This window comes from Crinia signifera, chromosome 2 (genome assembly GCF_055691185.1).
Source record: "Crinia signifera chromosome 2, ASM5569118v1, whole genome shotgun sequence".
Classification (NCBI taxonomy): domain Eukaryota; kingdom Metazoa; phylum Chordata; class Amphibia; order Anura; family Myobatrachidae; genus Crinia; species Crinia signifera.
The window spans coordinates 55,017,888-55,041,941 of record NC_139218.1 but is presented as its reverse complement, the minus strand read 5'-3'; the positions used below and the strand labels follow the sequence as shown (position 1 = coordinate 55,041,941).

The 24,054-nt window shown below is 44.2% G+C and overlaps 1 protein-coding gene across 3 annotated transcripts in view; it reads right to left on the bottom strand.

Annotated features, from left to right (window-relative positions):
* The window catches only part of DPH1 (diphthamide biosynthesis 1), a 254,708-nt gene that overhangs the window by 80,631 nt on the left and 150,023 nt on the right, over positions 1–24,054 (bottom strand). For all 3 annotated transcript variants that reach the window (XM_083172139.1, XM_083172141.1, XM_083172140.1), the window contains exon 4: positions 19,313–19,434. In XM_083172139.1, coding sequence (XP_083028265.1) covers positions 19,313–19,434 — 122 coding nt within the window. The remainder of the gene's footprint in view (positions 1–19,312; positions 19,435–24,054) is intronic.

The window sequence follows — 24,054 nt, the reverse complement described above, 5'->3', positions numbered from 1 at the left end:
TGTGGGTCATTATGTATCAACAGTGGGGCTGCAGTGTGATAGAGGGACTTCCAACTTTGGACTAATAACTGCCTGCTGCCCAAGCAGTGACTGACATAGTGGAACAGGTGAGATATTAGACAAAGGTACCAGTTGGTGGTAGGCGACACGGCATGGTGTCCTGTATGCAGCGCTTGTCTGATGTACTCAGCCAAAGATTTATTTTATGCGATTGGTATGATGAGAAAACAAAGAATCACTGAAAAGAATTAGGCCTGTACATAAAGAAAATATTTTATTCCATGGAAAGTGTTGTCTTTGTCTGCTAAATGCGGACAAAACACTCAGTAATTCATGGTCTTGTAATTACTGAAGGTAAAATGGCATTTTCCCCGATCGAAGTTTCTTTTTTAGGTTCTCACAGATGTGTTACTTCTTCTTTAAGCTCTTCTATCCTCCACTCGTTACCTTTATTAAGGGCACCTGTCTGAACTGGTTATCTGTATATAAATAGACACCTGTGCACACCCTTAAACAGTCAGACTGCAACCTCTCCACCATGGCCAAGACCAGAGAGCTGTCTAAGGACACCAGGGACAAAATTGTAGAGCTGCACAAAGCTGGGATGAGCGACTCGACAATATCAACTAAAACAATGGAAGAAATACAAGATCACTGACAATCTTCCTCGACCTGGGGCTCCATGCAAGATCTCACTTCGTGGGGTATTAATGATCATGGTCAATGGTGAGAAATTGGCCCAGAACTAAATGTGGGGACCTGGTCAATGACCTTAAGAGAGCTGGGATCACATTCACAAAGGTTACCATTAGTAACACACTACATCATCATGGATTCAAATCCTGCAGCACCCGAAAGGTCCCCCTACTTAAGCTAGCACATGTCCAGGCCTGTCTACAGTTTGCCAGTGACCATATGGATGATCCAGAGGATTGGGAGAATGTCATGTGGTCAGATGAGAGCAAAATATAACTTGTTATAAACTCCACTCACTGTGTTTGGAGGGAGAAGAATGATGAGTGGAGTACCCACTGTGAAGCATTGTGGTGGAAACATCAAGCTTTGGGGCTGCTTTTCTGCAAAGGTGACAGGATGACTGATCCGTATTAAGGAGATGATGATTGGGGCCATGTATTGTGAGATTATGGGCAAAAACCGGTACTTACTGTATGTAGTATCTGGGCGTCCGATTTAGAAATCGGATCGGATCGCATGCGACCAAATCGTATGCGATGGTCAAGATTTTTCCATAGGATTCAATGTTAAAATGGTCTGAGTCCTTTTTAACATAGAATTCAATGGGAAAAAGGGGTCCTTTTCCTTTCCCCACTATCCAAGTGGGCATGGAGTTGGATATAAACCTGTGGCGAGCGTAGCGAGCCACCGAGCCTGAAGCGTGGCGAGCCCCGCGAGGGGACACAGAATACTTTTTAAGAAATATGCGTCCCCTCGCGGGGCACGCTTCGGGCTCGGTGGCTCGCTGCGCTCGCCACGCTATATAAAATCAACTCTATGCCCACTTGGATAGTGGGGAAATGAACAGGACCTTCTTAACATTGAATCCTATGCAAAATCGCATCGAATCGCATCGCATCTGATTGTATGCCTTAAGGTAAGGCATACAATCACAAAATCGGACGCCCAGATACTACATAAGTACCCAAAAACCTCCTTCCTTCAGTAAGAGCATTGAATATGGAACGTGGCTTCCAGCATGACAATGACCTCAAACACACTGCCCAAGCAACTAAGGACTAGCTCCGCAAGAAGCATTTCAAGGTCCTGGAGTGGCCTAGCCAGTCTCCAGACCTCAATCCAATCGAAAATCTGTGGAGGCAGTTGAAAGTCTATGTTGGCCGTCGACAGCCCCAAAAACATGACAGCTCTAGAGAAGATCTGCATGGAATAGTGGGCCAAAATACCTGCTACAGTGTGTGCAAACCTGGTCAAGAACAACAGGAAATGTTTGACCACTGTATTTGGCAACCGAGGTTATGTACCTATGATGGAAATTGTTGACCCACTTAAAAAGGTCTGTAAATACTTTTTTGGCCCACTGTATGTATGTATGTATGTATGTATGTATGTATGTATGTATGTATGTATGTATGTATGTATGTACAGTATGTGTACCTGTGCAAGGCTTCCTTAAACCAGATAGATAGATAGATAGATAGATAGATAGATAGATAGATAGATAGAATTGATTTATTCGTCTCACAATGGAGAAATTTACAATTGTTACAGCAAGGTTCAAGTACAGATAAGGGTGAAAATAGCAAATAAGATAAGAAGTCCAAACAATATAAATCTAGAATCTAAGAACATGTAGGTCTCTACAGACCATGACAGTTGTACATTCTGATTGCAGCAGGTAGAAAAGACCTGCAGTACCTCTCCGTTGAGCATCCAGGGTGAAGCAACCTATCACTGAAAGTGCTACACAGATCCGTCAAAATATTTTTGAGAGGGTGTGAAGCATTATCCAATAATGATGTTATCTTGCTGATCATTCTCCTCTCACCCACAATCTCTACAGAATCCAAAGCCATTCCTAGGACAGAACTGGCCTTCCTTACCAGCCTGTTAAGTCTCTTATTGTCAGCTGTTGAAACACTGCTGCCCCAGCAGACCACTCCGTAGAATATGGCTGATGCCACTACACAGTCAAAGAAGGTCTTCAGGAGCGCTCACTGCACTCCAAAGGATCTCAGTCTCCTCAACAGATAAAGTCTACTCTGCCCTTTCCTATACAAAGCAGCATAATTATCAGTCCAGTCCAATGTATTGTTCAGATGAAAACCCAGATACTTGTAAGTTCTTACGATCTCAATATCCATTCCCTGAATACTCACAGGAGTTGGGGGGGTATGCTGACGTTTCCTGAAATCAACTACCAACTCCCTAGTCTTCCTCGTATTGAGTTGAAGATGGTTCCCCTGACACCAAGTAGCAAAGTTCTGCACAAGTTCTCTGTACTCCCTATCTTCGTCATCTACAATAAGGCCCACAATAGCAGAGTCATCAGAGAACTTTTGTAGATGACAGGTTGATGAATTATATGTGAAATCTGCAGTATAGAGGGTAAAGAGAACTGGTGCCAAAACCGTTCCTTGAGGTGCCCCTGTACTACAAATAATAGTATCAGAATGGCACTCCCTGGTCCTCACATACTGTGGGTGGTTAGTAAGGTAATCCAGGATCCAGGTGATTAGATGATGATCCACCCCAGAGTTGACCAGTTTTTCCCCCAGAAGCATGGGCTGGATGGTGTTAAAAGCACTGGAGAAGTCAAAGAACATTATTCTCACTGTGGCCCCAGCCCTCTCCAGATGAGGCAGGGATCTCTGCATTAAATATATGACAGCGTCATCCACACCAATTCCCGGCTGATAAGCAAACTGCAATGGGTTCATAGAAGTTCTCACCAGGGGTCGAAGATAGCCTAGGACCAACTTCTCCAAGGACTTCATCAGCTGAGATGTCAGCGCAACCGGCCTATAGTCATTGAAGTCCTTGGGACGTGATGACTTTGGCACAGGTACCACACATGAGGTTTTCCACAGCTTTGGTACCCTCCTTTGCTCCAGACTTAGATTAAAGAGGGTTGCCACTATCCCAAACAGCTGCCCAGCACAGGACTTAAGTGCTCGTGAACTGATACCATCTGGACCCTCAGCCTTCCTTACATTACACCTACTTAGTTCTCTCCTCACCTGATTTGTTGTAAAGGACAGGGTGGAGGCGATAGGGATAGTAGAGCTATGCCCTGTCTTGGGTGATTGAGGACACCGCTGTTGGTGATGACAGTTTACCGGGGTGAAGTGACAGCCTGATCAAATCTGTTGAAAAAATTGTTCAGATCATTCACCCACTTAAAATACTCCTTAGGCTGTGATACCACATCTTTGAACCCGGAAATGGTTTTTAGATCACTCCAGATTCCCCTGACATTCTTAAGCTGGAGCTGCTCCTCCATCCTTCTATAGCTCACCTTACCCTCCCTAAACGTCACCCTCAATTCCCTCTGCACAGATCTCAGCTCCTCCTTATTGCCTGACTTAAAAGCCCTCTTTTTATCTTTGAGAAGAGCCTTTATACCAGGGTTAATCCAGGGTTTATTATTAGAGAAGCACCGTACTGTTTTTACCGGCACAGTGTTTTCCACGCAAAAGTTAATATAGTCTGTAACACAATCCGTTAGACCATTGATGTCCTCCCCATGAGAGTCTATGAACACATCCCACGCAGTAGAATCAAAAACAGTCCTTCGGGGCCTCCCTCTGACTCCTCAGACCATCTTTTCACAGTACGTGTAGACACTGGCTGCCTGTTAACAATAGGCACATACACCGGTTGGATGTGTACCATGTTGTGATCAGATCTACCCAGTGGAGGAAGAGATGATGAACTGTATGCCTCCTTAATGTTGGCATATAGTAAGTTGGCATATAGTATAGTAGATCTATGCATTGAGAGGAACTACAGTACATAGTCAGAGGAGAGAATGAGAAATTCATGGCATAAGAAAGGTTTAGATCTTGTAATGCTCCCATGCTATCTGCTGATACCACCAACTGGCACCGTACTAGGTGTGCCCATCGATGGTTCAAACCATCAATAATTTTAAGATAATGGTTCGATGACAAGCCCCCTGGATGGACAACTCTGCCCCACAGGGTATAAATTCAGAAATGTATGGAAACATGATTTTTCGACAGTTGAGCAATTATTGTCAGTCTGCGCATGCATCAAAGTGTCCTGATTACTGGTTGTCCATAGGGAAGCAGCTGTGCAATACCATACAGATATTATGCTTACACAACAGGAGTAGTCTTGTATAAATAGACCCTTCCTGTCTGCTTCCATAATCCGGCGTTGAGTCTAAAGACGCACGGATCACACTGTGACCATCTGTCATCTGAGAAATCTTCAGGTTACTCAGATTTCCCTCTTTAGTCCACAGCCGAGGTGAGAAAATTGGTGTAGACAGGTATGGACTCCGGGACGACTACAAAAAGGAGGAAACATGGCTAGATTTAGGGGAACGGGCCAATCCGATCCCTCCCACCAAACACTCAGAGTCTGCCAGTCAAGGTGGGGCTTAGAGGGAACTGCCTGCAAGGACAAAGGACACATGCAACATGTGCAGTGTCCCCACCATAGGACTTGTACAATAACCATCAGGTTAGCATACAAGTCTGAATCAGCATACTGTAGTGTATTCATTTGCAAAGTGATCAAAATTCAATGATAGTTTGGGGAGAGGTAACGGGGCGTTGCAACAAAAACACAGGAACGCGGTGATGGTTTTGGGGATGCTATATGGTGATACAGTAGGTCAGCACTACTACGATAAAATGTTGTATTCCTAGCAACTTTATGGAGGTGTACAGACCTCTCAGCCATCTTCAACTTTGACACTTGCCCTGCTTTCTGCTATCATACCCCGAGGCTTGCCGATGCTGGCCACTCCTCCAGACAGGAACTGTGAGAGCTCTCCATTCAGCGGTCACCTCTGCCATTCATTGCGTAAGTCCTCCACCTCCAGATGTCACTGGCCTCTTAACCTATGCCTGTGACCCAGCACTCTACAGATGTAGCCACTACTTATCTTTGGGATTCTTACGGTAAGGATGCTGATATCGTAGTGTCTGGTTTTTATCACTGACCAATCAGCTCCTACCTGTCATTTTACAAACCAAGCCTGTAACTTCACAGTTAGGAGCTGATTGGCCGGTGATAAAAACCAGACACTATCACTTCACTGAGCTTTATAAATCTGCCCCTCTGTACCTTACTCTGTAAAAGCACTGACATGCTCAGCGCTGCCTCTGATTAAAAACCCTCCCATGACAAGGCCTCGGATTAAAAACCCTCCCATGACTAGGCCACTGCTGCCCTCAATGGGCCTGAGAAGCATATGATGAGCTACACCAAGCAGAGCTCAGCACAAGCCTCGCAAAGTCTCATGGGACTTGGCCAACTCCCAGTAATGCACTGCACACTTGTGCAGTCAGTGTGCCTTGGATCCCGATGCTCAGCACCATTTATCATTGTCATATTGGCAGATAGGTGAAGCTGCAGCACTACCCCACTCCTATGCACAAAACCTTTAGCTAAAAAATAAGAAAATACATGGCAACCACAGGGGGGGCCGCCTAGATAGAGGGGGGCCAAGGGGTACTGACCCTCTGAGCCCCCACCCCTTAATACATCCCTGCTCCAACCTCCGTGTCTAAAGATCGCAGGACCAGGAACCCTTTCATACTGTATGCAGAATGTTGCTGCATGTGCGGTTAATAAACACTAGGGAATAATGCATTTCCTCTTTAATAAAAGGAGAAAGAAATCTTTGATGATAAATTATAGTAGAATCAGAAGTATCCCATACAACACAAACAAAAACACATTCCCACAATAAGACAAAAAAAACCATAAAAATCATACTGCAACTTTGTTTTGAGCAAAAAATTTTTTTTTTAAAAACTAATTTGCTCATAATTACAAACAACCATTTACAGAGCCAAAACAATGATCAATGAGTATTATCTCTGGAATCATTTTAGCAGTACTGTTGGAATACAATGCATTAACTAAACATTAAATAAAGTACATGCAATGGAACTAGCTAGACAGGAATGCTGTCTGAAGATTATCTATAGCTGGAAACGGCTCTTTGAAAGTTACAAGCTGGGACCAAGAGTTTAGAGTTGATAAAGTTTATAAGAAATACAAAAAGGAAAAAAAAAGTTTTGATAAGCACGCGGATCAACAACTGTTATTGTGGTGCTGATGAGAGGCTTAAGGAGAGAGGGGGGTTTGCATTTTACTTACAAACTGTGCATTACACATAAATCATGACCAGCATATGAAAGCCCAAAATATAAAATATATCATACACACTTACTTTATAGATAGATTTAAAAACATATAGAAAAAATATCCCTAAAGGCCCATATATCCCTAAAGGGCGACTGAGCTGAAAGCAGCTCAGTTTTGTCTTTTGAGAGGCTTTCAGCTCAAAAGCCGCCCAGTGTGTACGGGGCTGCGATAAGCGGTGAGCGCAGATGTGAGCTCCTGCATCATCGCTGGCCCGGCTGCTCATCTCCTGGCATTACCGGCAGATGAGTGACCTGGTTGGATGGCTTTCATAGCGTCCTGCTATGGGAAGTCTTCCACCTCCGAGAAAATCGCCAAAACGGGCGTAAAATCGCTCAGTGTATGCACTGAGCATTTTTCAACACAGCGATTTTCCATATCATTGGTCAGCATAAACGCTGGGCAAAAATCACCCAGTGTGTATGCACCTTGAGTTTTAGACAGGTATGGAAAAAATGCTGCAATGTAAGAATGATTAAAAAAAAAGAAATTAGATTATTTTTTTTCAATTAACCAAATGCAAAGTGAATGAACAGAAAATGGTGACAGTGAGCATAAGTTAAAGAACAGAAACAGCTGTGTAGGAGGCTTAAAACTGGGTGAAGTACAGCCAAACTCTGCTACATAGGTGAGGTTGTGGAAGACCACTTCATGTGACAAGTCCTAAACCATGGCAAGAGTGAGCACAGCAACAATACACAAAGTAGTTATAGTATACTGCATCTGCAAGGTCTCTCCAAGGCAAAGATTTCAAAGCAGACTTGGATTTCAAGATGTGCTGTTCAAGCTCTTTTGAAGAAACACAAAAAAGGGGAAAAGGGAAGAGTTATGGACCATGGGCCTGATTCAGAATGGATTGCAAAAGCAAAATCTTTCTCTAATTGGCAAAACCATGTGCACTGCGGGTAGGTCATATGGGTAACATGTGCAGAGAGTTAGATTTGGGTGACGTGTGTTCAAACTGAAATTCCAATTCCTGTGTAAAAATAAAGGGTTGCCCATTAGAGAAAAAAATTGCTTTTGCAATCTGTGCTGAATTAGGCCCCATTGATGCAGTGATCATCCAAGGAAGCCTAAAGACCCATACAGACTGGGAGATTTTGAGCTGAAAGCAGCTTAGTTTTGCAGTTTGAGCTGCTGTCGGGTCAAAAGTCGCCCACTGTGTACGGCCAGGCGAGGAGCGCTAATGCATGGTTCCGCATCATGGCTAGCTGCCGCCGCTCATCTGCTGGTATTATCACTCACCTTTTCATCAGGACGGGCACATTTTTTGGAAACGTCGACATGGCGATTTATAAAATATGGATTTAGAAATATACAGTACTTAACATTTTTCAAAAATGTGGGGGGTTGATATTTGTCTAGCCTCTGAGCAACTGGAACAAAATGACGCCACTGGTTCCCTCCTATGACATGAAGCAAGAGAAAAAAAAGGGGGTGTGAAACTTTTTCTTCCATATTTTTTCTTTGGGCTTGACACCCTTACTTATGAAACCGCTGCTCTAGCATAGTTACTCATTTAAAGGCGCCCTCACGGGACACTGTGCCCCGCCCCCACCCACCTTCTACATGAAGCAAGAGAACCTTGTCTAAGGACCCAAACTAGCGGTAGGTCTCATTACGCCAGACATGTCTCCATCACTCTGATCACCACTGTAGGATCACTGGCTGCGAGGATTAAAGACTGTAAAAAGGAGAGGAAGTACTATCCTGCTCTGCAGCACTTGTTTTGAATACAAATCCCACTAGATGCCCAATGCTCTGAGTGACAAGTGAAGTCACATATCCTTAGGACTGACCTATATGCCTCGAGTTAGGCTCCGGTTCCAGCAGAATTGTGTGAGAATGACTAGAGCGTTTTACATTTATTACAATGGGCTTGGATTTCAGCAGCTTTTTTTTTTTAAACATCTGCTCTGTGGAAATTCTACATGCAGCATTCATGACTTGAGACACTTTGGAAACAGCTAGCGTGCCAGCAAAGATCAGACGAAGAAAGACTTCAGTCAGTGACACGAATTAACAGGAGATATCTGTTGCTTTTTGCTAACATTTAAAACGTAGGTGCAACATTGTGCGAAAGAAGAAGAAAAAAAATTGGGAGGAGTTTGCACTTTGCAACCAATTATCTGGTTAGATGACTGGTTAATGTGATCATCATAACAAACCATTGAGGTAGTTGAACTACAATAACTGCAGGATATGCAGCTACACTAGTATGTAGACTACACTATAGTAATCTCACAGATTGTGCTGCGGTACCACATGCTAAACATACAGTATATGTGTCACAATATAATGTTCCTTTAAATTAAACATTACTGCAATGTACAGAAATACACTACAGATACCATTTTTCTTCACTACCTCTAATCCCAAATAACTACAGGTGCTTCATCTAAAATGGGTCAGCCAATTTCAAAATCTAATCAATCCTGAACATTTTCTGGCAGAGTTTACAAACTTTGTAGTCAAAAATATTATAATTCAGGAATAAAATAAAACCAAGACATTTTCATTTATACCATGAAAGAGAATATACAGTATGCACATAATCTGGAATACCCACTTTACAAGTACCTTCCTATTTGTAATACTCCTTTCACACTGACCCTCCTCATCTCGCCTTTCTTTTTGGTTATCTTTGGGCTGATTCCATTATGTACGGACTTCAAAGTTTGCCACATCAGGGAAATGCTGACAGTTTCCATGACAACAGAATACGGAGTGCAGGAACGCCTTGAGGGCAGTGTGGCACCAACAAGATCAGCTCCTACTGGGTAAACAGCATCATGCATACAGTAGCCATCTGCAAGTTCTGCCCAGAATTCCCCCATGCATATAAGGGCAAAGGCTATGAAGAAATATAGAAGGGGGAGAGGAGAATCTGAGCTCAGTACAAATTTGTTCGGAAAATGGGCAAAACCATGTGCACTGCAGGTGGGGCAGATGTAACATGTATAGAGTTAGATTTGTGTGAGTTATTTTGTTTCTGCGCAGGGTCAATACTGCCTGCATTATTTTTACACTGCAATTTAGATTTCAGTTTCAGCACACTCCACCCAAATTTAACTCTGCACATGTTACATCTGCCCCACCTGCAGTGCACATGGTTTTGCCCATTTTCCAAACAAATTTGTACTGAGCTCAGATCTGAATAAGGCATCAAATTAGGAACAAAGTCCCAAAACACAAGAGCCCAGGTATATGCAGTGGTGTGGGGATAACACATGCTAAACTACCATCTGTCAAGTGAGGGCTTCCAAAATATTTCTGTAATACCTCATTTTGGTTAGTCAATATCCTAGCGATCTTACCTCCTGATTAGTAATGGATGTCCCTAAATCTCAGCTGATTCATTCTTCTTTCTTTCCCTCCCAAGTAGACCAGTCAGTACCTCGCATACCACCACTAAATGACCAATTGTTATGGATAAAAAATATTTTATTTAACTCCTGACCAGGACTGCAAGACCGGGCTACTTGTTCCTTTTTAAATGTCAGATTTCTGTTAAACAAATATACTCTACAACATATTCAATTTAAAGGTAACGCTTTACTATAATCAACCCTCCTAAGTTCTCTACTGATGGAATGTTGTTATATATCTATACAGACGGAGCCGTGCTCATCTGTAGCTCCTGAGCCACCTGCCTCAGTGCGCCGTTGGCCAAGACTAGGAAGCGTGAGCACCTCACACGCGCTGTATAGATAAGTGCAGCTCCACCTGTATATACACTATTCAGCATTCACTTTTCTACCAATACAATATAACATTGTCCTACACAAAGGCACTTTATGTGCTTTAGATAACACCTGAATCACAAACAGCTAATATTTAATATATGGCCTGTATACCTATTTAGGATAGTTGGTGGTGACCTGGGTAATAAGTATAACAATTTGAAGGGCTCTTTTTATTTTACAAGAGAAAGCTCCAGTATCCTATTGTCTGTATAAACTATAAAGGGATGGCTCAGCTGGCCTCTGGGGCAGAGGATTTAAGACTGGTGAAGTGATAAAGTGGAAGGTGCACCAGAAAATGTTTTTCCCATATGTCATTTTTTTTTTTTTTTCAAACACAGCAATTTGGCCCGTGCGTTATTACCGCTTTATCGCTGCATCGGGATTAATATACTGTATATGCCCCAATATATAATAATCTATGAATATAGGCAAAAAACTGCTGGCAATTCACCTACCCACTGAAAACCATAGTCCATGTTAAATATATGGGGAAAACCACATTCCAGTTTAACCTAAAAACACATTTAAAACAAAGCCACATATAATGTATGCTGAAAAATCCAGATCCACATATATATATATACTGAATAATCCAGATCCACATGTATACTAAAAAATCTGGATCCTTCCAATACCCATTTAAAAGAAACCAAAAATACACAAAAAAAGTATTATAGCAATACCACTAGAACACATACCTGTTGTGCACTTAATATAGGGGAAGCCAACAGTGAGGGTTTTCAACAGTATAGAGAAGGGAGAAGTTTGACATTAATGGGGGTAGAAAGATATTCTATTTATTGCTTATAAAGCAGAGAGTAAGAGGTCAGAGTGGCATGTGGGGAGCTTTAAGACACTGGGCCAGATTATCTAAGCTTCAAAAGTGAAAAAATGGAGAGTGATAAACAGCCAGCCAATCAGCTCCTGTGTGACATTTTTCATACACAGTCTGTGACATGGCAGGTAGGAGCTGATTGGCTGGCTGGTTATCACTCTCCATTTTATCACGTTTGAAGCTTAGAGAATCTAGCCCTATACATGGCATCTGTGGACTTCTGGGCTCATACAGGCTGTGTGACTCTGAATATATTGGGAGTATTTTGTGGCAAATTACCGTTAAGGGTATGAGAAGGAATTTAGGGGCAATGAGTTGGAATTCTGGTGCAAATGAGGTGCATATACAAGTGTTTAAGAGCCAGTTGTTTGGGGGCTGTTTTTTTTTTTTGCAACTTTTCAAATTGTAAACAGTCATTAGGTCAACTAGTATTGGGTTGACACTATTAGGTCGACATGGGTCCAAGTCGACATGGGTCTAGGTCAACATGGGGTTTTTCACCGTTTATTGAGCTGACAGGCGGTATTTCATGCCCTACCATCCACTAGGGCATGGTGGTAGAATAAAATAGTGTGGAGAGCATAGCGAGGCACCGTGCCCGAAGCATGGCATGCACAGCGAGCAATGCGAAGGGACGCGGTGCTATGTCTCAGTGTACATGTCGACATTCGGGTCAAAAACAGTGAAAAACCCCATGTCGAGCCATATGCTAATGTCGACCTAATGACCCATGTCGACCTAATGGTGTTGTCCCAATGCTTGTCAACCAACATGTTGTAGACCTAATGATCCATACCCCTTCAAATGAAGGGCAAGGTACAGTCCTTTTGAAGGTGGGAGGACTAAAAAAAAAAAAAAAAAAAAAAAAAAAGGTGTCTCGAGCAGTCTACGTTTGGTTGCAGTAGACTCTACTGCAACCAAACGTCAACCAGGGGTGTCCAACTCAAATTCATCGGGGGCCGCATCAGCAGTTTGGTCACCCTCAAAGGGCCGGTTGTATCTGTAGGACTATGTGTCCACTCTTTATTATCATAAATTATTGTCACTGCATTCAATTATTGTATACTCAGCAGTAGCATTTCCCTCCTGCTATTGCTGTGAACTGCAGTGCATTAGGGCACACGCTGCCTGCACAGGGGTCAGCACTCAGTCTTAGGGAATATGTCCTGCTTATTATCATGAGACACAGCAATTAATGATGGGCTGCAATGTGCCAGTGCACACACACACACATAGGCAGAGAGTTTGACACTTACCCGCTCTGATGCGTCCACTCCAGTCTGAGCTGCTCCACCACCAAGGACACAGCTGCGCTCTCACACAGGCGCATCCCCCCCCCCTCCTGTGAGTAGCGCTCCTCGCACTATCTATTCAGGAGTGGGGGGCAGCGTGCTCCCGGTCACTGTGCAGTGCACACTCAGCAGTAAGTGACCTGGAGCGCACAGCAGCAGCAGCACCATTCACCATGACGGACCTGCTCTTTCCTCTCTCTGGCTCCTATACAGCAGGTGGGAGCGGAGGAGGTGTTGACGACCGGCGGCACTGCGCTAGAGGGCAGACATTCTCTGGCTTGTAGGCTGCCGTGCATGCGTTGAAGAGGCGGCTTTCTTGTTTAAAAAAAAAATCGAGAATAAAAGGTGAAGGCTGGCGGCGGCTGCTGCGCGGGCCACATGAAGAGGTCTGGCGGGCCGGATTTGACCCGCGGGCCTTATGTTTGACACCCCTGCAGTAGAGGAACCTGTGGGAGGCGAGCCCAGGTGCAAAAATATGATTCCCCCACCCACACACCTCGGACCACCCCAACCCAAGTTTACAATATGCAATACGGCAGTGGATGACAGGGAGAAGCAGAGTGGGACAGGGGCCGCAGTGCAACTGCTGCAGCAATGCAAGTTCTGCCTCTGTTTAGTTGCCCATTACTGCCTTCTAACATCAAATATACCAAAAACATATTTACATTATGCAACTACAACCTAAATTGTAAACCTCAGTACTATAGAAACATACATTTTGTATGAATCTGTACCCATCTGTATTAACATGTGATTATAAAATCCAGGAGCACCTACGTTTTAGGAAGAGAATAATGATTTGCTGATGCAGCTAATGTCTCAATCTTTGACAAAAATATTACTGGTATCTGTACAATACAGACAGAGCACTCTGGAGATTAATTATATGCTGTGAGAGCTCAGCACTTTCTCTTGTTCTTGCTATATGTGAACAAATACACCCATGCACAGGGATAAGGCAGTAACTCTTTCCCAATCCAACCGTGCACAGCTTTTGGAATGCCTGCTTGCTCAGAGAAAAGTTCCTCAATAATTTGTTACTTCCTTGCACCAATTTTTTTTGGGTTACATGCTATCCAATTAGGTTGCCCATAAAGAAACACAACTTTTTTTTTCCTTCGAAAAACACATAGGTTCAGTTAAACCTGGGTGTTTGCAAATTCATGTCCCTGAAAAGTGGTGCTCATCAGGAATTTTGTTTCGCCTGCCTGAGGAAGTTGAAATATAATCCCTGATAAACCCTGGCTTACGTGTGCTTCTCAGAGACAATAGGATATATCCATCAGTAATGCAATTAGCCGTGGTAAAAATTAGAGATGTCCAGATCCGGATATACCTGGATCTCAAAAGGGGATCTTATTGGCTATCAAAAACATGTGACAGCATATAGCCAATAAGATCCCGTTTTGAGATCCGGGTAAATCCGGATCTGCACATCTCTAGTAAAAATCCACGGGTAGTTGGATACTGGCCAAAGTCAGAGGCATGAAGGGGAGTGTAAGGCCATATCTCCCAACTTTCTCTTGTGGATGGAGTGAGAAAAGAAGGGAGTATGGCTATAAAATTCAAAATTCAAATAGTGGAGTTGCAACAACTGCCAGTGGGTGAAATTGGAATGACAGCTGGCGGCAATGGGTGTGTGGCTTCCCTGTTTGAATTTTGAACTGTGCTTCAGCCTCTCCTCTGAAGCCGCCACTGGGACTGACTCACTTAAATCATATGGTAAAAGGAGCAGAGTAGGGGGGGGGACAGATGCTGAGAAAAGAGGCAGTGGTCAAAGAAGCAAAGGGGACATCTTAAGGTTTTATCATCTCTTTTCTGCGATCATAACGAATCACATACACAAGTAAACAGAAAATACATTGTGTGTTGCTGGCATTTTGAAACAACTGATGTAGTTGTAGGAGGTACTTTACTAGCAAGTTGCACAAAGTTTATCTTTTAGTGTTTTTCCTGTTTTCCACCAAGGTTTTTGGAGCAAAAATGCAGAGCTGGTTATTGCTGCTGCTCTTCATTGCAATAATGGTGGGCACTGGGCAGGGCCCTATAACCGCAGAGAAGGGCTGTGCAGTATCTGAGGTTGTCAAATATAGCTGCCTAGATGATAACGGGCATTGCTGGAAATAAGGCACTCAAAAATATAAAAGCCAATGTATTTAGTTAAGATCTTGGAATAGTATTGACTCATAGTTACTAACTGATGTTAGATTAAAGACATGTTACTGCAGGGGCGTGGCTAAAATAACCATTTCATATGAATCACACCAACAGACATCCCGGCCACCGACTTCACTCGTTAAGTGGGTGACAGGTAGTGTCCAGCCGGAATGCCACCCGATTTCCAGGAGGCTCCCCGCCATTCTGGGAGAGTAGACAAGTATGTATATACCAGTGTAGCTCAACTCAAGTCCAATAGTTCCCACAACAAGGTCACATATTCAGGATTTTCTCTGTGACAGCAGGTGGGGGTGATTACTGACCCAGAAAGCTCGACCAACTAATCTTTTTTAAGAATAAAGAAATACAAAAAGCTTGACCTGTTGGGAGTACTTGAGGACAGTCATCGAGGACCATTGGTACATACAAAGTGTCTTAAGGAACAATTCAAACATGACTGGCTGTGTAGGAAAGCTGCAGGGCCATGAGGTGTGGCCCAGAGAAGGAGTTTAAAAATAGGTCCCTGTTGATGTCAGAAAAGTGTTATTGAGGAGAAAGCTGTAAAACGGGAAGAAGATCAAAAGAAAGAACATGTAACCGTGTAATAGCACAAAATTGTCAGAGATGCCTTGCAGATGACAGCAGATCTGGGCACACAGTTAAATAAAAAGCTGACCGGAGAGTGCTACACAGACAAATGGGCAGCATTATATGTGGTGCTTATATAACTCGCTAGACACAGGCCGAGCGATACAAGGAGAAGAGACATTTCGTGATGGACAAAGTCGGAGGATATTTGGCAGCAGGTGGATGAAAGCCAAGTTTATTCCTCGGAGACACAAGCTGTGCGCCTGTGATAGATCTCACCCAAGGGGGAAATTAATGAAGAGGAATAGTCAGAGAAGCTGCATTCCTACATCTGACATATTGATCAACTTACTGAATCAAAGCTATTGACCCAAAAAGACGTTCTCTGTCCCAGGACAGGAAAGCACTTGCAGCATTCTATGCATACAGAAGAGGGCAGTGCAGTGCTCAGGTAGATGCGGTTAACCCTTACAGCTCATCAGCGAAAGGCGCTTTAAACGAGGACTCTAAATGGCAATCTGTATAGGCAAGAAAGCCTGGTTAAGGTTTTAGAAATGGGTACTACTCTATAGTTCAGATTCAGCACTTACAATACAGTTAGAACCTCTGGTACAAGTGTCCCCCGTTCAGCACAGTGTCTCCCTGGCCTTCTGTATTTCAGTATATTACTGTTTTTTTGTTTTAGTGTTTATTCTGTACTGTATTTGCTATCCTTATGTGCCTTTTAGCGTTTATATAGTTTCTATGGAGACTTTATAGAGCACATGAGGTTCCCAAACCGCTCAGAGAATATAATCTAATATTACTTTTCACAAGAACATGGATCTGGGACTACTGTGTTTAGCTGTGGATTTTTAAGCTGCTTAAGTTACCATGATGCTCGACTTATGAAAAAAAATAAAAAAAAATGGCGCAAACTTTGCATAAAAATGGAACATGACAATTCAAAAATGTAAAGAAAAAAAAAAAGATTTTGGACTAGAGTGTGTCTAGATCAGTGATGGTTAACCTTGACACTCCAGCTGTTGTTGAACTACAAATCCCAGCATGCCCTGCTACAGTTTTGCTATTTGGCCATTACAAAACTGATGCAGGGCAGGCTTGGATGTATAGTTCAACAACAGCTGAAGTGTCAAGGTTAGCCATCACTGGTCTAGATGATGCTCCCAGAACATCTAGGTGCACATTTACCTTGGTATTGCTTTGTGATGTACATTAATTTGTGTCAAGAAGGAAATATGTGATGTATGTACTGAAAGTGCAAAATCTGACACTAAAAATATGGGATAAGGCCAAATCTCCGGCAACTTAAAGCTGGCGAAAAGCAATAGCCACTAGCAATGCAGTCTTCTATCATGTTACCAATCTTGCTCTGGAAAAACCATACCTTTACCCATACCTCCCAACATCAGAAGGCAGCACCCAAATAGAGTGTTGGGCTCATGAAGAGGGGACGAGGCCTAGGGTGGAGGGGCAGTGCCTCGCTAAATGTCCAGTTTTTGTCATTCTGGGAACGTGCCAAGCGCCCCCTGAGCAGCTGGCCAGCCCTGACTCCCTACATGGTAGTTGCTAGACCCTAGTTGGCTAAAGGACATCTGATGGCTAATCACGTGACACGCGATGCCTGCGGGGGCAAGGTTGGTGGCCTAGAACAGTCACTATCCAAGCCACCATCTATTGTCTTTATTAACATGTGCCCGAAGCATGGAACTCGTAGCGAGCCCGCGGGGGTACATTGGCCCTCACATGTTGATACCTTGCTCCTTCCCCTGGTGTGCAAAGTCACGTGCTTGTAATGCCAGTGGTCCTGTTGCCCATTAGGATCTAGACCAGGCATGTCCAACGTTGGCCCTCCAGATGTTTTGAAACTACACATCCCAGCATGCTTTGCAATAGTTTTAGCATTCTCTAATAGCAAAACTGTGGCAAAGCATGCTGGGATGTGTAGTTTCACAACATCTGGAGGGCCAACGTTGGACATTCCTGATCTAGACTGAATCCTCCCTGCACTGTACAGCATCTATTCACTGATCACCGGCTGCTTTGCAGTCATTGCAGACTCTCCCAACTTACCCAGCCCGTACTGTGGCCCGGTGGTGTGACATCAGAACAGTGCAGACAGCTGGGAAGTATGCCTTTACCCCATCCCTCCTATTGTATATGGTTACATTTTACTTCCCTGCACACAATGCCAATTTGCTGTATTTTAGTCCACAAATCGATGCATGCTAGACGGGAAAGTGGGCAAAACTTGCCCCGTGCTTATATTGGTTTTTCAGACATCACTAGTGATTATGGAGAAACAGTTGGTCAGCTGACACAATTGCTTTAAATTTATTTATTTTAAATAGAAAACAACAGTACAGCATGTACTTTTTTTTTGTTTTGCAGATATTGATCCAGCATTGATGTGCAAAAAAAAAAAAAAAAGTGAAACAATATTGTTCCAAAAATAGATACTGCAATGCTTGTACAGTATGCCGCCAGTGGGTATGATCCTAACCCAACTATACACAAAAGCATTTGCCTTAGAGTACATTTTACAGATCTGAACCCTCAGAACAAAGAGGGAGATGTGTTCAGCCTTCGAAACTATCATTTTATACAGGTCCACCACCGATTTTCCGGCATCATCGGTTCCAGCACTGAGCCGGATTACCGATTTTGCCGGATTTTCGGTGGTGTACCCTGAATGCAGGGAGACCCCCGCAGTGTGACCCGCCGCAGCTTGATTCCCCCCTCCCCAACCCCCCCCCCGCAGCTTGTATCATGCATACAAGCCTCCGCAGCGCATCTCCGGCTCACCTCATCAGCACGGCGCCACCCGTCCCCGCAGCGTAACTATCCCCTTCCGCACTGCAATACACTCCCACTTCCCTTCTAAGCCCTCCTGCCGTCCTAAGCCCTCCCACAAATTATTTTACAGACTAAACACATTAACTCCTACCTTCCCCCTGGCACCCGATGTGTCCGGATTAAAAGAGGTTCCGGACCATCGGTTTCCGGAAAATCGGGGTTGTACCTGTACAATGTACTTGATAAATGGTAGCAAGTAGCTGACTGTTTTGGGCAACTACTGCACTCTTTAGACGGGTATGGATCATTGGGTTGACCTAAAGATGGTGGACAGTCATTAGGTCGACATACTGCAAGGTCGACAAAGGTCTAGGTCGGCATGGGTCAAGGTCGACATGTTATTAGGTCGACATGGTCTAGGCCGGCAGTCAAAATGTCGACATGGTGTTTTTCCTATTTTCTTTTACCCGAATGTCGACACAGTCAACATGGACACTGGATTACTTGCACCGCGTCCGCTCGCCATGCTTCAGGCACGGTGACTCGCTGCGCTTGGCACACTATTTTATTCTCCCATCACACCCTAGTGGATGGTAGGGCATGAAATACCGCCTGTCGGCACATGTCGGCTCAAAAAACAGCGAAAAACCCCATGTCGACCTTTTGACTGTCAACCTAATGCTTTTGTTGACCTAATGACCTGTCAACATTGCAGTATGTCGACCCAGTGGTGTCAACCAACCGACCGTATCCCCTTTAGACGGCTTGATACATCTACCATATGACGTTCAACAGTCTTTGCCCTAGGACACCGGATCAGTGTGAGCCTCCATTGGGCAGTTTGAACTTTCCATTTAGGTGTATTTGTGTCACATGCAAACAAACAAGAATGTAACCCGTATTCGGTCTAACTTTGATCATTTAGCCTGCAGTGTTTTTTTTTTTTTTTTTTATAGAGTTGTTATTGCACATTTCACCCATGAACAACTGAAATGAGGAGAAAGATATAAACTTACTGAGGCAGCTGTGCCCATAATGCACCAGGAAGTCAGCTCCTAGCGCCCGTGCAGTGTAATCATCCGCGCAGCACGCTCCGTATGTCACATCTCCCATCACCACGGTCTCTGCCGACGTGAATCTATGACCAAGAAATAGGGACATGAGATCAGCAGGGAATAGTCATTGCTGACTTAAGAACACATGATAAATGATGTGTATTATTAAGGGCATGTGTTGAAAGGAAAAAAAAAACAAAACAAAAAAAAAATATATATATATAAAACAAACTCCCTTTCTGCAATTTACAGAAATGGCATAAGCATTATGGAAAGTAATATATACATTAGTGTTGGTCTGTTACTACCACCAGGCTAGGGTCCGCTTGCACTCATTAATGGTGTGAAAAAACATAACATTACACTTGTAATTCTAGCAGAATAGCTGATTAGATTAAAATCCAAGAAAACTAGGACTATGCAGCACCCAGTAGCAGAAATTGTCTCCAAACCAACATTGACGCAGGTCAACGATCCTACCGGAGCAGATAGCATGACCATGTCTTTTCAAGTGGCTTGAAAATGACCACAATCTGTCCTTGCGCGTAGCACTCTTCAAACTGCACTAACAGGCCCCAGTGATATTGCAATTCTTTCACGTGGCAAGTGTAAAAAAAAAAAAAAAAAAAAAAAAAAGGTTCCTCCTCCATCCAAAACATGCGCACAGAGCACTGCTTCCTCCTGCACCCAGAGCACTGCCTCCTCCTGCACCCAACACCCTGCACACAGAGCACAGACCACTGCTTCCTCTTGCACACGACACACACAGAGCACTGCTCTATCCTGCACCTGACACCGCAGACTTAGAGCATTGCTTCCCCCTGCACCTGACACCGACACAGAGCACAGCTGCCTTCCTCCTGCACCCGACACGCAGAGCACAGCTTCCACCTGCACCCGACACGCAGAGCACAGCTTCCTCCTGCACCAGACACGCAGAGCACAGCTTCCTCCTGCACCAGACACGCAGAGCACAGCTTCCTCCTGCACCCGACACGCAGAGCACAGCTTCCTCCTGCACCCGACACGCAGAGCACAGCTTCCTCCTGCACCCGACACGCAGAGCACAGCTTCCTCCTGCACCCGACACGCAGAGCACAGCTTCCTCCTGCACCCGACACGCAGAGCACAGCTTCCCCCTGCACCCGACACGCAGAGCACAGCTTCCTCCTGCACCCGACACGCAGAGCACAGCTTCCTCCTGCACCCGACACGCAGAGCACAGCTTCCTCCTGCACCCGAGACGCAGAACACAGCTTCCTCCTGCACCCGAGACGCAGAGCACAGCTTCCTCCTGCACCCGACACGCAGAGCACAGCCTCCTGCTGCACCAGACACACACAACACAGCCTCCTGCTGCACCAGACACACACAGCACAGCCTCCTGCTGCACCAGACACACACAGCACAGCTTCCTCCTTCACCCGACACGCAGAGCACAGCTTCCTCCTGCACCCGACACACACAACACAGCCTCCTGCTGCACCAGACACACACAGCACAGCCTCCTGCTGCACCAGACACACACAGCACAGCCTCCTGCTGCACCAGACACACAGAGCCACAACTCTAACTCTAACAGCTTCAGTGGTCATACCTGCTCTCTGTCACAGCTGTACAGCCCCCCCCCCCCACACACACACACACACTCTCCTTATTTGCCTACCTTTTATGTCAATGTCATATTTTCCCTACTAAACTGCAGCATTAAATATTATGTTGCATTACAAGTTAATGTCTAATAATAATTACCATAACCAACATGATGTTTCTGCTTGACAGCAAGCCATCTCAACAGCAAGATTCAATGTAAGAAATTAGTTTCGAAAACATACCATACTATAATGTTGTGAGTATATTTATAACATAATGCATAATGTGTAACCATTTCTAGGATGAGCAAAAGCAAGTTACACATTCACAGCACTCATTGTGCTAGATAATCCACATATAGGGAAGCCAATCCAGGGGCATTTTTTCAATCCCGGAATTCGGGTTTCAAAAATGCTCAATCTCGGGATCCCCGGGATTGGCTTTTTCTAATAAAAAAAAATGCCTTGGCTGCCCCGCATATATACCATCATGGCTGGGTGCCGGCAGGAGCGGCCGGGAGCTGTGAGGGTGGGCAGCTGTGAGGCAGGCAGGTTGTCTAGTTGAAGCGCTGCTGGTGCTGGTGCCTGGCCGGGGAGCACTGTTCAGTGTGGCTGTGGGCTGGCGGATGGATTGTTTGGCCTGCGGAACGATACCTCTGACCGTCACGCTGCGCAGAGCCGCAAGCCGGGCACAGGGAATAGCTGGGTAGCGTCTGTGCACTCGCTCAGATGCTGCCCGGTATTAGACTGTGCATGCGCAGTCTAATCCCAGGATTGGAAACTCCAATCCCGGGATTGAAATCCCAGTGTTTTGGGGGCCAAATCACTATCCACATAGAAGTCTAGTATAATGCAGGTCTCGGTATGGGAAGCAGTTTTTGTATAAAATTGGTCGGCTGTCAATATTTCAACTCCATATAGCCAACATGCACTAGGTCAGTGGTTCCTAAACGGTGTGCTCTAGCAACCAGGGGTGCCTTGGTGAACTTGCAGGGGTGCCTCAGGTTGGTGATCTAGGATGAATTCAAATATATATATATATATATATATATATATATATATATATATATATATATATATATATATATATATATATATAAAAGTATGGTTAATGTAATAGGCAAAATTAGTGTTGGTGGCTGCCAATTATAAACTATGTGGACAAACAAAAGTGAAATTACATAGCTACATAGTAGTTAAGGCTGAAAAAAAGACTTGAGTTCTTAGATCATACACGCTAACCAAGGTTGAACTCTATTAGCTTTATCCCTTGTTATACATAGTGTATTCTGATATAACTTTAACCCCTTCCCGACATTTGACGTATATATACGTCATGGCCGGGAAGTACTTCCCGACACATGACGTATATATACACGTCATGACTTCAAACTGTCACTGCGTCTAGAGACGCAGTGACAGAGGGACGATGTCTGCTGTCCCTGACAGCAGACATGTCCCTGCATGCCCAGGGGGGGCTGCGATGCCGCCCCCCCGTCGGCGATCGCTGTGATTGGCTGTTCAGTGTGAACAGCCATTCACAGCGTTTTCTGTGTCACCGGCGAATAACGTTCGCCGGTGACACGGGATCGGAGGTGATTGGTGCTGTAAAGTACAGCACCAATCACCGCGGGGTGTAAGGGTGACACTGGTGTCACCCCACCTCACCCCACCCGCCCCCAAAGGCCGTGATTGGTTCGTCGGACCGACGGACCAATCACAGCCATGGAGGGGGGTTTAAACTAACGGTGACTGCACTGCAGACGCCATTCCGGTCTGGAATTGCGTGCAGTGCGGTCACCGTGCCCAGCTGCCGCCATTTACTGACCAGAACCTTGCTAAATACTTACCTGATCACTGCCTGGATCTTGCTTCTTCTTGTGACATCCTGTGCTGTGTTGTGCTGTGTTGTGCTGCTGCGAGTTATTAGATAGAGAGATAGAGAGAGAGAGATAGAGAGAGATAGAGAGGCCTAGTGACAGAGAGTGCTATATTTTGTGCTGCTGCAGTGTAATAGAGTTATAGATAGAGAGATAGAGAGAGAGATAGAGAGATAGTGACAGATTGTGCTATATATTTTTTATATAACTGACTGCTGCCCCCCCTTTTGTGCTGATCAGTATAAATTAACTGATCAGCAACTTTTTGGGGGCGCAGGGTTTTTTTATATATATATATATATATATATATATATATATATATATATATATATATATATATATATATATATATATATATATATATATATATACCTGTCAGTGCTGCTGCTGCAGTGTCATAGAGTGATAGATAGTGAGAGATAGAGAGATAGAGAGAGATAGTGACAGAGAGTGATAGAGACTGCTATATTTTGTGTCTGCTGCCCCCCTTTTGTGCACCCCCAGCAACTTTTTGGGGGTGCAGGGGTTATTTTTCATATATATATATAACTGTCAGTGCTGCTGCTGCAGTGTCATAGAGTGATAGATAGTGAGAGATAGAGAGAGATAGTGACAGAGAGTGATAGAGAGTGCTAAATTTTGTGTCTGCTGCCCCCGCCTTTTGTGCTGATCACTATATCTGAGGTGATCAGCAACTTTTTGGGGGTGCAGAGTTTTTTTTTTTTTTATATATACCTGCCAGTTGCACTGTCAGTTGCACCAAAGGTTGTGCACCTGCTGCCCCTCACTGGTAATCAGTGTCGCATCACTGATCACCTTTTTTTTTTTTTGTGGGTGCTGTGGGGTCTTTTTTTAATTTTTTTTTTTACACACACTGATTTTGTGGGTGTCCTGTGGCCACTGTGCGCTGATCAGTGACGTACATCACTGATCATCTTTTTCGGCACAGGGTTGATCTATTTTTTTTTTTTTTATCAAATTCCTGTTGCCTTTGAGCGCTGTTCAGTGACGGACGTTACTGACCAACATCTGTGCTCAATTTTTGGCGCAGACCTTTTTTTTTTTTTTTTTTTTAACCCCTTCAATTTTTTTTTTTTGTATAAAAGTATTTTTTTTTTTCTGCACTACATACACACTACACACTACATACCCCCCGGGTTGAAATAAAGTTTGTACCCCCCCCTACACTATACACGTGTTGAAACATTTCACTACCAGTAACACAAAAATA